The sequence below is a fragment of the Anas platyrhynchos genome, chromosome 16, assembly GCF_047663525.1.
Source record: "Anas platyrhynchos isolate ZD024472 breed Pekin duck chromosome 16, IASCAAS_PekinDuck_T2T, whole genome shotgun sequence".
NCBI classification, from domain to species: Eukaryota; Metazoa; Chordata; class Aves; order Anseriformes; family Anatidae; genus Anas; species Anas platyrhynchos.
Window position 1 is genome coordinate 13584951 of NC_092602.1, and position 16365 is coordinate 13601315.

Below are 16365 nucleotides of genomic sequence, written 5' to 3' on the forward strand. Positions count from 1 at the left end.
TATCCTGCCTATTGCCAGTAAATCTGTCATTTGTGATGGTTGCCCTATGTATTTGCTGACCTTTTCGTTTTGTTGACTCGGAGGTTCTGTTGGAAGCTGGCAGTTGTAAGAATAGAAGTGGGAGGTGTTGCCCTGATAATGCATTCAGTGCTAGCTGTCAACAAAGGAGAGGGAATGGGAAAGGATTCTGTTTATTTCAGTATAGTATTTTAAAAAGACATCTGTCTCCCTTAAAACGTATTTGAAGCTTCAAAGCTCTTTGAGGATCCAACCATAAGATCCCTATGAAGACAACTCGGCACAGTAATCAAATGTGTTGGATTTCCTCTGAAGTGAAAAACAGTCTTTTGTGTGCCCTTCTGGCTGCAGTAAAATGGGCATATACGCAATATACATCCTTGGAAGAAAACAGTAAAATGTCCATTTCCTGTACATGACTTTAATTCTCTTTTTTAATATATGAATTGTCTGTTGGGTGAAATTTAGCTCGGGGTTGTCTGGGATAAACTGCTATCTTTTTTTTTTTTTTTTTGAAGGTTTATATTCAACAAGTCCAGAAAATATTGAAGCCGATATCATTAAGGGACCAAACCACTGAAACCAGTGGATTAGACAGCAAATCACAAACTGTGATGAATGTGCTATAATTCTTAACTGTCATTTGCAAAAAAACATGTGGTAATTCACAGCCACAAGAGAAGAAATTCCTTCTCTAGTGTGAAAAGGATATGTGTGTTGAGTACACTTAAGTGTGTTTCTCTGAGTACAGTTAGCATCTGGAAATATTCAACACTGGAGAAACTGGCTATGGGAAATTTGGAGAGAGAATGAAACTGTTGAAGTACTGTTCGTGTATGCTACACAGAAACTAGCCTGTGTTCTTGCTTGGGCAATAAATATGTGCAGCTCCCATTAATCCCATCACAGGTTGCTTTCAGGACATGGCAAACAACTGGAGTAGTGTGTGGGAAGGCAGATTTGGAGTGGAGCTGTCACTAAACCACCTGGTTTGGAGTATGACCTTGGGCAAGTGGCTTGATCACTCTTCCACTGCTTCTCTGCCTTCTTAAATTAAAAGACAGACTCAGAGTACTGAGGCTGTATTTCTGTATCTCTGTATTTCTATATCTCTTCTGCATTTGTGCAATGCATAGATCTGATTTGCAGCTGAGACTTCTATAATATAACAAATAATAAGCAAACATGGGAATATTTTGTTTATTTATACCCTCTTACTATAAATCAGGTAGATTGTTACTCCAAGAGTGCTCTGAGAAAAGCAATTTTTTTAATCTGTTGCTTTCCTTTCTATGTGCAAGTGAATTTCAGTATTCCTATTTGTTGTTTTTTGTTACATGCAGTTATTTCAAGTATTTGACACTTAAATGCATGAGAAGTGTACTGTTTAAAAGCTTTTACATAAAGATAAGTAATAAATAGAGTCAAGGTAAACCCCAAAATGTTAAAAATCATTTATTGTGTATGAGCTGGTCACAGAAGCAGTGAGTTGTGTAAACATCAGGTTTCTCCACATACAGGACATTAGATACGGCTAATACATGTTCAGCTGTTGTGCATTCTTGTATAGCAAGCAAATATATTCACCAGATGTAGCAGTTTCCTGTGACTATGTTATGAGAGTACCCTGGAGAATTTCAGAAATTAGACGACTATTTAATCTGTATGCTTCCTTCTTACTTCATACAGTGTTTCTCCTGCGAGGTGAACATGCACAAACCTAAATAGCCTCCTTTCTCCAGCTTTACCAACTATGTTGAGAAGCAGCAATACATATATATATATTTTTCCATTTTATTTTTAATATGAGTATAAGGGGAAATTCTGGGTAGGCAACTTGTTTTATATTTTTAACAATATTTTCCACAATCCAACCAGCAGAAGCCTTACATATTACTGCTAAAATCCCAATCACATTTTGGAAGTCGCAGAAACCTTTTACAGAAGTTTGAGTAAACTTGCCATCCTTGCAGAGTTAGACAAGAGCTTTAGCAACTCAACCCATTATTATTAGGGAACTGAGACCTAAGATAACTGTGATGTGTTAGGAATCTGGCACATGCGTTCCTGTAGATCTAACTGCAGTGCTTGAAAGTATTACTGTTCCCAGCTGGATACCTGTCCCTTTGGAGTTTATTGTCCTCACAGCAAGCCACAGACTCATTGGATGGGCATTGTTGCTGAAACCTTTCTTTATGATCAGTTTGACTAAAGGATTAGACTGCAACGTGAGGTGACAGAGAAATAAGAGAGGTGTCCTGTTCTGATAACCTTTTGCAGAGGGACATGACTGGTAATAATATGCAGTAACTAAGCACTCGTAGCTGATTCTACCACGGTTCTTCTGTCAGAGCCCTATTGTAAGGATCCATTGATGCTAGGAGATGACTTAAGTCAACAAACAACAGAAACTAAACTTGTGGGAAATTCTGATTTGGCAGTAATTCTGAAAATTGGCAGTAATTATGGCTTGGATCATCTCTGGAAGATGTGGCCTGATGAAGTAATTGGCTAAAACTTAGAAGGCTTCAGTTCAGTGTGGCTTTTACCATGTTATTGCACAGAGACCCTTGAGTTGTTTATTTGTTGTTTCTTAATGCTTTTTCTGAAAGTAAGTAATCCAAATATTGTCAGTCTTACGTGTATTTATGTCAATTCAAAGCACACTGCTGATGTATATAAATACACTCTGTCCTTGTTACAAGTACTGCTGAAGTGGACCTTTGCATCCAGGAGATTCTTGATCTTTATGGATTTGGTTGGGAGGGGGAACATAAGTGATGCTTTATCCTGACAAATGCAAAATAGGACTGCCACTGGGATGAACAGAACTCGAAGCAAAAAGAAATAGGCTTACTACTAAGGACCAGTGAAACTGAGATGGTTGCTGCCCTACTTCTGTTCATCCTAAGATGATAAAATTTTCTTCAGGTAGGACTAGCAGCCAGTCCAGTTGCTCTGCCACTTCTCATAAACTGTTTTCTATTCTGCAGAATTTAAGTAGGGTGTGAAGGATGCTGGCCTAGATTGCCATCAATTACTCATTTTCTCCTCTCCCTTCCACCCTTCCACTTCTGCTTGAATTCCTTTAATAACATTATTAAAAACTGGTAACTCATTGTCACTTGTTCTCCATTAAGATCAGCTGAGCAATACCAATTTGTAACAAATGCAGATTGATCCATTAAAGTCAATGTCAAATCTCTCTTGACAAAAGCCTGCAGTTGCAAGGGTTGCAGAGCAGCTACTGTAGCCCATTTTTGCCTAGACAAATGCAGAATAAACATAAATGCTTTACAAATGACTTTCAGTAATTTATAGGATGCAATGATTTACTTGCATATCTAAGGAACTGTTCGGTGCAGTTTGTTCCTATTGGAAAAAAATTTACTGATTTAATTCACACCGTTGAAAATGTAACATGAGCTAAGAAATTCTTCTCATTTTGGCCTTCAGAACTGTCTAGCATCTCAGAGTCTGACTGCCATTTTTAATTGCGTCCTAACAACAGATTTTACAGAACTTGAGAAATTATAATTGCAGAGCTCCTTATGTGTGAGATGATAGGTATATCTGCAACTAGGAGACTGCAGTTTGTCATCTTAGTTTGATTCAGTGCAGTAACAGTCAAGAGGACAGCTTCCCACTGATGATGAGGTGTTTTGATATTGTAAAACGATGGTGCTCTAATGTGTCATTCCTTAGCCTGAACTATTTTCACTGTTTATATCCAAACTTGACTGTCAGACTGGCATTAAAGGTGTGGTCAGAAATGCAGTCATTTCTGCAGAATGAATTGCTATATTAAAATCAGAGAAGAACACAGAATGGCCTTCTCTGTGTGAAGTGTTCTATAAAACTGACATTTTAATCTGATTTTCTATAGTAAAATGATTCCCACGATCATACTGTGTATCCAGCCCTGTACGTTTTGAACCCAGTGGCTGATTTCAATCACATTTGGCCTTAAAGGTAATACATTGTAGAAAAAATTGTATGTACCATATAACACAAAACATCATTTGAAGGTCACATGTTCTTGGATATCAGAATCAAGGAGCCATTAGGCAGAAATCTGTGAGCTTCATTATTTCTGGTGCTTAAAGCTAACGATGCTTAGGAATCAATTTAGATAAACAGTTTTGTTCATTGGAAACACTATCTATTCAAAACAATCTTGTAAGGAGAGAGTTCTGAAATTGGTTCAGGAAAGATATGCTTAAAATAGCAAATTTTTATTATTATTTAAGTACTATAAAAATACTTAAATATCAGAATCTTTAAATTCCTCTTCTTTTTAGGGCTTATGTTGGTGAACCAAAAAAAAAAAAAGAAAAGGATTTTTTTTTCATGTCGGGAATTTTAAAAAAGAAATTATGATAAAGTGTAACTTGAACAGTTTTTCTTAAGACCTCGGCAGAATTAGAGTAGCTCTGGAGATAACCTGCTGAACATATGGATTGTAATGGTGCAGAACCAGAAGTTATTTCAAATTACTCAGAAGTGGGTCCAATTTTGCCCACCTTAATATATTTATTGGCAAATGTCATCAATGTTTTCAGAAGATAATGTGTAATGCACACTGTTGGACAGATTTCAAGATTGCCCAGCATGGCTGGTTATGGAATTACAACTTTCATAAGGAACTGAAGTCAGGGCATTGATTTTTGTTACTTTGTAAGGGGGGGGGGGGGAGGGAAGAAAAAGAATTACTGAGATCAATTTCACTACTTCATGTTTAAAATCTAGCTAACTAAAAACTCCTGGTCTGGCTAGTGCATAACCTTTTCCCATGCATTCAAAACATTGAAATGCTTTCACTCTTTACGTGATTACTGTGAGAGATTTAATCTCAGATAACTATTTCTGTTAATGTGCAAAGAAGAAATTGTCAGAAGTACCAGAAAACTCTGCTGTTTTTCCTGAGCTGCGGGTGTTTTGATTTGTGCGATCCCCCCACAAGCTTGACCTTTGATTATGTATTTGAGGTTTAATTACTTTTCCTTTGTTTGTTATTATAGTGCTGTGTAAATACATAAGAATACATACCTGAGGCTGTAGTTAATACCTTGATGTTTAGGCATAGGTTACTTAGCTATTGACTTCCATCTACATTTCTGATTTGCCTGCCACTGTAGTGTACAGGTGCTCTACCCAGGCTCTAAAAATTATTTTATTTGAATGTGTGTATATATATATATATATATATATAATAAATAGACATACTATAAAAAGAAATAGATATTATAAGTATACTTAAATATATGAATATAAAAATGTGTACATGATTGCATGAACAGTTACTGACTTTTGCCCTGAAAATGCCTTCTAAAGATCTAAGTTTCAGAACATTATTCTGGGAATTAAGTCTCTTCCCAACTCTTAGTGAGGCAGCCAAGTTTGAGCTCCGTATTACATCCGCAGGGAGGTTTTTATTTGGTTGGTTGTTGTTTTATTTTAAAAGTCTGTAATTTCAGGTCATCTCTCTTTGTCTGCACATCTTTAATCAGATCATCTACTGAAAACATGTGGTTTTATGATAGAGCCAACTGTAATTGCAAGCTAATCTGCTGCTTCTGCACCTTCAGTGCCTTTGGCTGTGTGCCTGATACTACTCTTAATAGTATGTTAATACCAAATAATGCAAAAACATTGCTTCCTTAAGAACTTAATAGGATATACTGTAATGGAGATAAATGGCCTATAACACCCTTTATTTGTGTTTTAGAAAAATGAACTGAAGGATGATGTGCAAGAAACGAATCGCCTGAGCCTTCAGTATGCAAGTGTGTCCCACAAAGCACTGCAATATGACCAGGTAACACCATAAGCACAAAACTCATACATTCATTTGTTACAGGAATCAGGCTACAAAGTGGATAAAAATGGACAGTCCCTTCTGATTTGCTTTTTTCTGCTTGAAAACATAAAATATTTAAATTAAGAAAGGTTACAAAAGTGTATTTTACAAACAAATGTTATTTTCAAGTGAAAAGGTAAGATACTGATGGGCTTTAGAGAGTTGTGTTATTCCTCTGATGAATCTTCTCTTAGTATCATAAATTAATATTAACCTTCGGGGAAAAAAAATTAAAAAAAAAAAAAGACTTTTTCAGTGATTTTGATAAGATTTGATTGAAAAATCTCTGCTTTTTTCTGAGAAATGTTGACAGAAAGGATTGCTAGCTAGCAGTGGTTTTTTATTCCCTTCTGCATTTTTCCATTGCATTTTTTAATTTCTCAGTAAAATATTGAAACGCTGCTGTCCAGCAGTAATTTTCACAAATTCTGATTAACAGCTGTTATTTTCCCTGTAGCATGGCACATGGCGTAAGTCCATGTCTCAGCTATTCCAAGTCCTGATTATAAAAACATTTTAATAGCAAGTATTTTTCTTCTTTTTTTTTTTCCCCCCTTCCTGTTACAGGACAAAAGATGTCTTCTTAGCTACAGTGATTGTGTCTGTGGCAAATACTGCATTGCATGAGTAGCATGGGAGAAGAGGCTGATGTGCCTTACCTTATCACATATGCATTCAGTGGAAGAAACATTATGAACCAGCCACTTTACAAGACTACATATAGCTAAAAATAAAACTCCAATCTGGGATTTCTACAGGGCTTAAGTGAGTTGCTCAGCAACCTCATTCACATCAGAAAAGCTGTAACTCATATAGCCTTTGATGAAAGCCCATCCCCAAACCTTGCAAAACAGTGGTAGCTGCATGCTTTGATATCTCTGATGTGTACATGTCACTGTGTAGCCCAGTGCTGAATTTCCAAAACAAACAAGGTCTGATTTAGTCCCCAATACAAGATAAATTACTGAGATTCAGAAATAACTATGGCTAAATTTTGTATGTAGCACCTGGTATCAGAGCAGACCTGAATTTCTCGTTGGTGAGGAAAGTAAATTTTTTTTATATAAAAAAGAAGTGCAATAATACTTTATGTTAAGAGGAAGCCATGAGGATCATAGCATGCTTAATTTTATTCATCCATCTGTTTAGAATTTCTTCCTCTCCTAATGTTTTTCTCTTACCTTTGTTGTTTACACATCACCCTTTCTATTTAGTTCACAAGTCACATAAAGTCAGCTTTATATTTTAGCTGACATAGAAACAGCATGCAGCACTAATGCAGTGAAGGGTCAGTACATTGGTGACACTAAGCCCTTTTACAATCAGAAAGTGAGGAACCATGTGGTTAATAATACTTGTTATGGGTAACATTTGTATCTTATTAAACTGAAGAGCTTGAGATGCATTGAAAATCCTAGTAAAAACAATTTAAAATATAAGGTATAATGTCAACATTAGTCACATTAACCACTAAATTAGTAATAAAATTACCTTTTACTATTACAGTGTCAGGATTTGTCTATTTGCCTTACTATGGGTGTTTGTAAAATAGTGCTAAAGTCACATTGGAAACATTCTGGAAGCCTGTGCCACTGATTTAATATCACAGCCCCAGTAGGATCAAAGACTTCCTTTAAGCATACCCTCCCACCTTCAACAATTTTAAGAATATGCAAGAGAAGAGAATGTTAGCAAACCTTATGTGTTCCTATGTGCCTAATAAGTTTTCTGAGGGAATGATCCTCTCCCCCTCCCCAATGCACATATAAAATGAGGCTGAGGGATGGATTGTTTGTGCAGTTTAGATTACTTTTAAGAGTGTGAAACTATACAAACATGAATGTTGAGGTCAGAGCAGAATTCTAACAGAGTTAGGGCTCAGCCCTGAAGGAGAAAACCTGCTTAAAATAGTTTGTTGTTCTTCCCCCTTGAGAACTGGACTAAAAAACAGGCCAACTTTATCCAAGCAAATGGGGCTGGGAGAATGTTTATGCATTCTGCTGCGTAGCACAGATAAAAGTACTGCTCATGTATGCACAATGTAGTTGTTGAAATTTAGCTCTGGAAAGGAGCAGGTATGAGTTGTGCTACTTTTAAATCCACAAAATAAGACTAAAGTTTTACTGAATTTATGCAGTATTGTGTTGTCACTGCGTAACAGAAACAGAATTGCATTCTTGAAGTGGAGTAATTGTGAAAAGATTTTGTATCCTTAGAATTGCTATGACATTGGCATTTGACTTGTTTTGTTGCTCATCTGAATATGTATATGTTAGTGTTTTTATATAAAAAGAGAATAGGCATTATTTATTCAGAGTTTATTTTTACGATGCCTGAAATCATACCATTTTCACGGTAGTTTCTGAATCATCTTTTCTAAACAATATCAGTGGTGTGAGAAGTTAGCATGTCACCAAAGCCCAGAATTAAGGCCGAAGGTGCCTTTCTGTATTCAGCCACAGTAGACATAGCTCAGCACCTGTGGTTTATGTACAACACAGTAAATTGTGAGTGGCAGAGAACATTTTTCAGTCTGAGCATATCAGTGAAGAAAAACTATAGTTCACACAGAAGGAAATTGTCTTTCACCAAGTGGAGCTTAGCACTCTCATATAACAAAACAAAACAGTAGTTTACTTTGCTGATTTTCAATAACTGTTTTCTGGATTTGAGTTCAGAAAGTGGAACATACTTCAGCAGTATTCGTAACTGACTTAAATGAGGGTACATTTAGTAATTGGGAAGTCACAGGATGAAAAATAAATTGGTTGATGCATTGAACAGAGAAACATAACAGATCAAAATGTTCCCTAAGTTTCTGTTGTGAAATTAGAACTGTTTATGATGGCACTCTATTTAGGTCAACTGTTTTTGCCACTGGGAATATTGATGTTTTGATGTGTTCTGTGTGTAATTCAAGTTCACGCATATCCCATATGCTCTAACACAGCCTGCTTGGAGACAGCATTACATTTGTGTTTAACAACAGATTTTGCCCAAAACCAAACCAAAACAAATGATAGATTCATCAGGTTTTATGCTGGGTTATATAAATATATAGATCACACCACTCTGTGATACACAGTATTCAGAAGGAAAAAGCCCTGATAGGAACTTCTGCAGAAATATTTAAAGGTGCTAAAATTATGAAGAGTAATTATTGGAAGGCAAATAGTAGAATAGGTTGTGTTATTTCCAACCTGGAAAATGAAGATGTACACAGAACATTGTTCAAAAACTTATCTGCTTAAAGAGAACATAGAAAGTCAGATTATCACTTGGGTGGTCCTATATTTCAACTAATCTAGGTATGTGCTTTGTGATCCTGAATGAAAATCCTGAGAAGATGTGTTAATTATCTGTGGTTTTATCTGTTCCTACTTCCCAAATTACATAAGCAGCCTGATACGTACTGTTTGTTGCTATAGACTCATCTCTGCCAATGGGGAAGAACACATAGCAGAAAGATACCGTGCTCACTAACTCCCTAGAATTATTCAGACTACTCTGACTACGAAGATTTAGAAAACACTTCACAGGAGTAGTCAGTATCAACGATTTCAGAGACAGAGTAAACCAAAGCCTGAGTAAAATTACCTTTTCTTGAAACTTAGTCAAAATTTTGTACTTCATTCATTCTCAGTAAATTAACTGTCACCAATGATAACGAACTTGCATTGTTGATGCTGATACCTCATTGCTTCCTTTTTCCAATTCCTTATTCTTCAACAATATGCACTGACATATCTAAGCAATGAAAGACAATACAAAGGATGTGGGAAGTTAATAGATTCTGAAAATCCATTTTCTAATAGTTTCCTTAGCTATAAAGAAATGAAGGAAGAGGAAAACAAAAATCTATGCATGGAAAAAAAATCCCGAGGATGACAATAATTGCATCAGTTCTTGTGGAAAACATGATTTGTTCTGTTCTCTTATTTCTTTTTTTTTTCTTTTTCTTTTTTTTTTTTTTTTTTTCTAGTCCACTGAACTCTAAAGTTCCCTATTACAAAGACAAATATGAGGGCTGGCTGCAACTGTTTAGATTATTTGGTCCATGGAAAAATTTTCAAATTAACAAACTGGAGCCAAAAGGCGAATGGAAAGGCTGAATCAGTTTCCAAAACATCACTTTAAAAAAAAACTCTCAGAGATACCCATGTCAGAGATCGCTTATTGCCTTTCATTCTTTAAAAATATGAAATTACAGTAATTAGAAAAAAAGAGCTTGACACTTCTTTAACAGAAGTTAGACTGAACGATGAGCTGCACCAAGATTAAAGCAAGCCAATGTGTTTTCCCAATACTTCACATGCTTTGTTAGTCCTTTGTCAGTAATCATCCCAGCATCATTCGTGCTTCCATTAACTGCGTTGCAGTTAGCAAGGGAAAACAGATAATGCTTGGAACATTGTTCACTAAAAATACTATGGTTCTTTCTTTTGCCTTCTGACATCCTATTAACATTGTAGAGAAGGGAAGAGCAGTATTTATGAAATAGCACATGAACACTATCTATTTTTACCTAGGTATCTGTTAGTGATGGGTTTTCATTCTTAAAGTAAACATTGCTGCTCTTGATATGGTACGAGCTAAAAGAATCTTAGTGTTACATATCAGTGTGGGACATAAGCTCATAAAATGCTTAGGTTATTTCTTATAAATCAGACTTTCAGCTGATATAAATTAAAGAAAGGACTTTTCCATAGCAGGATAAAGTAGTTCAATCTTTTGTTTTCTTATTTTCTGTGTGTGTTTCTAAAATAATCACTATAACTGATGAGTCACAAAATCCTGTATAAAAGGAGTTATTCATACTGAAATGGTTAAGATAGCACCACACAAATTAAGCAGGAAAACAAATCCTACTATGACGAGTATCTGTCCTTTAAAAAACTGCTGTATGCAAATATTTTAAGGGAGAGCAAGGGTTGCATAGTAATACCTGTTTCTGAATTGTACGGACACATTTCAAATAGTAGTGTAGGCTGATTATGCACCATAATACATTTGATTCTGTTCTGAAGTTAAACTAAAAAGTAGTCCAGGAAAACACATAAGTTTTATACATATGAGTTATTTTTCTATCTGCACTTTAGATATCTGTCTCTCTTTATAGTACATCCGTCTTTGATGCCTCTGAGATCCAGGGAAATTGGGAATTGTTTGATTATCATTTATTTTGTTTATTATATAGTATATTTATTTACCTTTGCTATCTTTATGCATAACTACAACTTCATTGCCAGGTTTTAGCTCCTTTCAAAAGAAAATGTTCCACAAATACGGGTACATGAGATGCACACAATTCCATCGCTGAATATTCCCTTCCATTTACCTTTTATATTTCTTCCCTATTTTCTTTTAACTTTTTTTCTTTTTCCATTTTATAATGCAGAAATGGTGTTTATGTCAGTTATATTTTTCCCTTCATTAATTAGGTCTTTGGGGAGTAATCACATTTTTATTTTTCTAGGTGAAATCAGACTATGACCATCTTAGAGAAACCCTTATCAGAGTGACCAAAGAACGAGATTTGGCTGTAAAGGGAAAACACCAGCTCCAAGCCAAGCTGGAGAACTTAGAGCAGGTCCTAAAGGTATGTATAATGCTGTGAAGTCCAACGATCCAGTACTTCTATCACTTGTGCGAGTCACAAAAGCATAAGTGCATTGCAAACAAGAGGTCTGAATGCCTCTATTAATTATGATAAAAAGTATGGAATATGGTAGGCCAAGTACCTACAAGGGATTTCAAACTATCAGGAGGAGAGAGATCTTTATCTGACACTCTACAAGAAATGGGATGGAGGTTTTCACTGTGTGGTTACTGGAGGCAAATCAAGATGAGAAAGAGGAACAGGATGGTGAGTGAGTATGCTGTTGAAGGAAACATGAGAAACTTCCATGATATTTTCCTTTAAAGAGGGCTTTGTCAGCCAATCTATCTTGTTGCAAAATATTACTGTGACCCTGTGAAACAAGCTGTTGGTACCAACTCGTATTACTTGTGTGGAATTAATCCAGTTATCAGGACAGGGTTGCAAAACCTGCTAGTTTTATTAGAGAAGTCTTACTTAGAAAGAATTAAAGTCATCCCACCTGGTACATCCCACCTGTCTTTTAACATGCTTCTAGAGAATATAAGCATGTTGGTGTCTAGCCACTCTTGTTTTCTTAGATATTCAGTTGCTTTCACATCATCAATTTGGTGCCTCCTTTTCAACTTGGAAAAAGTCAGCAATGTATTTTGAATCACAAGTGTATTTATTATTCAGTAGAGGTTTTACTGTGTAGTTGAAGATGCTGTCCTTCTCTTTGCCTGGTTGTATATTGTACATAATGCCATAGAACAAACTTATTCCATGAAATAGGATAATTCACCAGGTGAATCTAATAAAGATGAGATGATGGGGTAGAGTAAGGGTAAAATTCACTGGGAAAATTGAATCAGCCAAGAGATTATCACTTATCAGCTAATGCAAGGGGGCAATTAGTTGTACATTTTGAAACAAAATGCACAAATTTCTAGCGGTGGGAAGGAAAAAGTGCTCTGCTAGGAAACAACCAAATTCCCCAAGTGTTATTGGCAAAATAAAGATGTAGGTGAAACTTTTAAGGCAAACTTAACAGATGGATCAAGAGTAATGTAGAAGAGTCTGAAAGGTCACTTACAAACTACAAGCTGGTGTCCAATGAGAATGGGTAGAGGGAACTAGTGGAAGGAAGCATATGACATGTTAAAAACACTGATTTAAATAGAAAACTGTTTCCAAGTTTCTTTAGTGTAGCATATATGGAAGTTGTGATGGTGAGAGTTGCCACCAAGTCATACTTGGACAAGGGTTAAGCAACTAAGATTAGTGAAGATAGATAGATATCAATACTGATAACAATGTCATGGAGTTACACTATTTTATCAGTAAAAGAACTGCACTGGTGTAGACTACAGCAAAAATTTTTGAGAGAGAAAATGCTTGTAAACTCCTCTCTGCACTTCAGAGCATTCAGAAAAATGCACAATATGTTTGTCTGGTAAGAGTGGAGCGTTGATCCAGTGCTGAACCTTTCTTGACAGGCTGTCAAATAGCTGCTTATTTTTCATCTTCTCAAATGCCAAGTTTTACTTGTCCAAACTGCTGAAGTAGCAACTAAAGGAGGAATGGATAACCTGAAACTGGGGGGAGTTGGAAATAAAATTTACTGGTCTGAGATCTTAAATTTCAAGCAAGATTTTTCTTGGCAGAATGTTTTAACAATACTAACTGCCTTCAGCCAATGCTTGCACGAGCACAATCACTTATATAAAATATGATTTGTCAATGACTTTAAACTCACAACAGGCTCCCTCTAAAAGAGGAAAAATAGTTTTGCTGTTGGCTGCATTAGAATATATGTGGCTTTTGGAGATGATTGCAGCGATGAAAATAACTGGTGGTCTGAATTTTGAGAAGGAGGGATTTTATTTTTGGCCTGTTGCACTGGTAAATACATGGTTGAAACCCTCTCTCAAGCTTTATTTGATATTGCTCTAGAGATGAGGTGAAGGTTTTGCAACTATAGATGGAAATAAAGGGTAACTGTTACCTCCCTCTTTCTGAGCCTCCAAAGGGTTATCAAAAATGAGCTGACTGCTGCATAAACCAACTTATTCCAGGGACTTCTAGAAAATCCAAGCTACTGAAATCACATACTAGGTAATGCCAAAGAGGGTTAACTATTATGTGTATTGTGCAGTGTGGCTTATCAATATGCCATTTACCTTTGAAGAATTAGCACCAATGGAATAAACTTATTATTATGTGCAAATAAGAAATAGCTGTAGTGGTAAAGAAAAATTAAACTGCATAACTGAGTAGGAGAGTGATACACTGCTGTCTCTCTTTAGACTAACATGACTTTTCCCAGGAACAAGCAGGAAGTTTTTCTCTAGCACTGGAAGGTAATTCACTTTTTCTGTTGTTTCCTTCCTTTTCTTCTGGGGAATACAAAACTTCTATACTGAGTGGTATATTGGAGTTCTCTCTCTTGAGTACAACCCTTCTGATCTGGCAGAGTACCTTGAGCAGACTTGAAATCCTAAATCTCATCTTCAGCACTAAAGCACACCCAAACAGATGCAGATTATTTCGTGTGTGCCCTCATATGCTCAGGAAATTAGTGGTTTGACAAATGGTTTGCAGCTTTCCAACCATTAGTAAATTTTGCAAAATACTTAGCCTAGTTTCCCTGTCAAAAGAGAAATACAGTTACACCTTCTGTTATCTCAGGGAGGTATCAACAAAGCTGAAAAGAGAAGACGAAGAACTGCTGAATTCGCTAACTTCTGAGAATCTTCACAATGCCTCTCACACAGAACAGTACTGATTTTCTGATGTGTTCAGCCAGCTTCTTCCATTCATGTCAGTGCAATGGTGTGCACACATCTGCAAGTGCAGATGACAAGTCCTTTGAGCAGTGTACTTGGGTGAAAATTAAATTTGCTCCCCATTCAACATCATGTACAAGTTCTGTCTCATTACAAGACTCTAGTACTTCAAAGCCTTTTGAGCTTGTTTTAACATTGGTTGGTTGCACATTTTAGAAGTGTAAAAATCTCTGCTATAGGATGTAATGGGTTTCTGTGTTTTGTTTGCAGCTGTAGGCAGTACAGTGTGAGGAGTGAGAGGGCTGGAGCTAGGATGGGCTATTCATTGTCACATCCTTCTGCTGCACATGAGGAAGCTGGAAAAACAATAATAGGTTTTTGATTGAAAAAAAAAAATGGGGTCCTTAGAAGCCATTTCAGAAACATTTTATTCCAGACAGTTGTCTAGCTGAGCGGTTTAAATGAAAATAAAAGATATCGACGATATCATCAGTTCATTTTCTGCTCCATAGTAGGATTCCTGCCTTTGATCTGAAAGATGCACTTAAAAGGCTCCTTCCTCACACTTACTTTGAAGGATAGAGGGTTATTCACCTTTTTCTTTATTTTAATATGAAGCCCTTACTGTGTTTTTCTATACTTGTGGATTTGCTTTCTGATGTTAAAATGATGTTAGAATAACATTATTAGGACCTGTAGAAAGGAAGAAAGGATGCAAAAAGGGAAGTGCAAATTTATGTGCTTAGGAAGTTCTAACCTGCCTCACATTAAGAATGTCGGTAGCATGAACAAATGGATGGCCACTACCTACCTGCTGGTGGCAATGTTATCATCATGGAAGTCAGTTCTGAAGGAAGAAGCAGAAAGAATTTGGCAGCTGAGATCTTCCTCCCTGATACTCTTCTACTGATCACTGCAGTCCTCTTCCATTCCTGTAACCTATTCCCCTCAGGCTTGGAAGAGGAAATGACAGCAGCTGATGTGTGGATAGGAAGTGCAAAACAGATTTGCAGACAAAACCAATTTGTGAGCAGAGTGGGAGAGGAGGAACGGATTCTGGTTTCAGGGAGATTTAATTGCTGTGCAAAGGAAGGGACAGATGCTGGGGTGAAGAGATCTGTGCTCCTTTAAATACTAACTAGATCACAACAGTACTGAAACACTGAGACTTCTAGATTAGCATAGATGACGAAATGGCCTCAAAATCTGTGAACTGCAGATCACTACATACATATTTTGGGAAATAGAACAATTAAAAGCAGGGGAGAGTCACAGATCATGTTTCACAATCTGTTTCTTCATTACATTTATAGATTCACTGTATGGTCGCTATTATTTATTGATCTCTGCAAAGGATTATAAATGTTCTGTAGTAGTTTCTGTAAAAGTAGTAAGAATTTTAAAGTACCAAAATATGCTGTACAAAATCTGTTACTGAATCTTGAGAATGTGAAGTGAGACCTCTATTTTTTTTTTTTTGATAGTTAAAATGTTTATAGAGTTGCTGTCTGAAAATTACTTGACTGCATCACTGTTTCTTGAATATAAGAAATGATGCTCCATCAGTATCAAGTTTTACATGAGACTTGATGGAAGCTGCTGAGCTCAGTAAATGTATCCTCGTGCCAATTTAAATGATGAGTAGTGCTCATTAGCAAAACAGGTTATGCTCATTCAGATGAGATGAGAACTGGAACCATTACTTTTGGTCATTATTAAATACTCAAAATAGATATTACCTAGAAATAAGTCCATTTTTCTTTTGTATAATATGTACAGTTCAGAAGTGTCTACAGCCAAAGTACTGAATCCTTGCAAAAAGTCCTAGAAAACAAGCCATAGCTGAGAGTCAAAAGTGATTAATTGCAAAGCCTTCTTTTGTTGTTATTCAACCAACGTATCATATAAATAAACCCCAGGCAGAGCCCAGGTGGAGTACTGGAGACAATTCTGCTTTCTTTGCAAACATCTAGATTGAGAGAAGTCAGCCTCACTGTTCTATCCTTCTTTGTTTTTAGTAACATGTAGCAGAGAATTACAGCTCATTAAAGGTTATGATATGAAAGGTTAATATGCTGGATAAAAATTTCTCTTGTACACAATAAGAAATGTTTTGGCCT

At 36.2% G+C, this 16365-nt stretch overlaps 1 protein-coding gene across 21 annotated transcripts in view; it reads left to right on the forward strand.

Annotated features, from left to right (window-relative positions):
• Nucleotides 1-16365, forward strand: part of RIMBP2 (RIMS binding protein 2) — a 158857-nt gene that overhangs the window by 90291 nt on the left and 52201 nt on the right. For all 21 annotated transcript variants that reach the window (XM_021271355.4, XM_038187705.2, XM_038187707.2 and 18 more), the window contains 2 exons: nt 5747-5836; nt 11355-11477. In XM_021271355.4, the coding sequence (XP_021127030.1) occupies nt 5747-5836; nt 11355-11477 (213 nt within the window). The remainder of the gene's footprint in view (nt 1-5746; nt 5837-11354; nt 11478-16365) is intronic.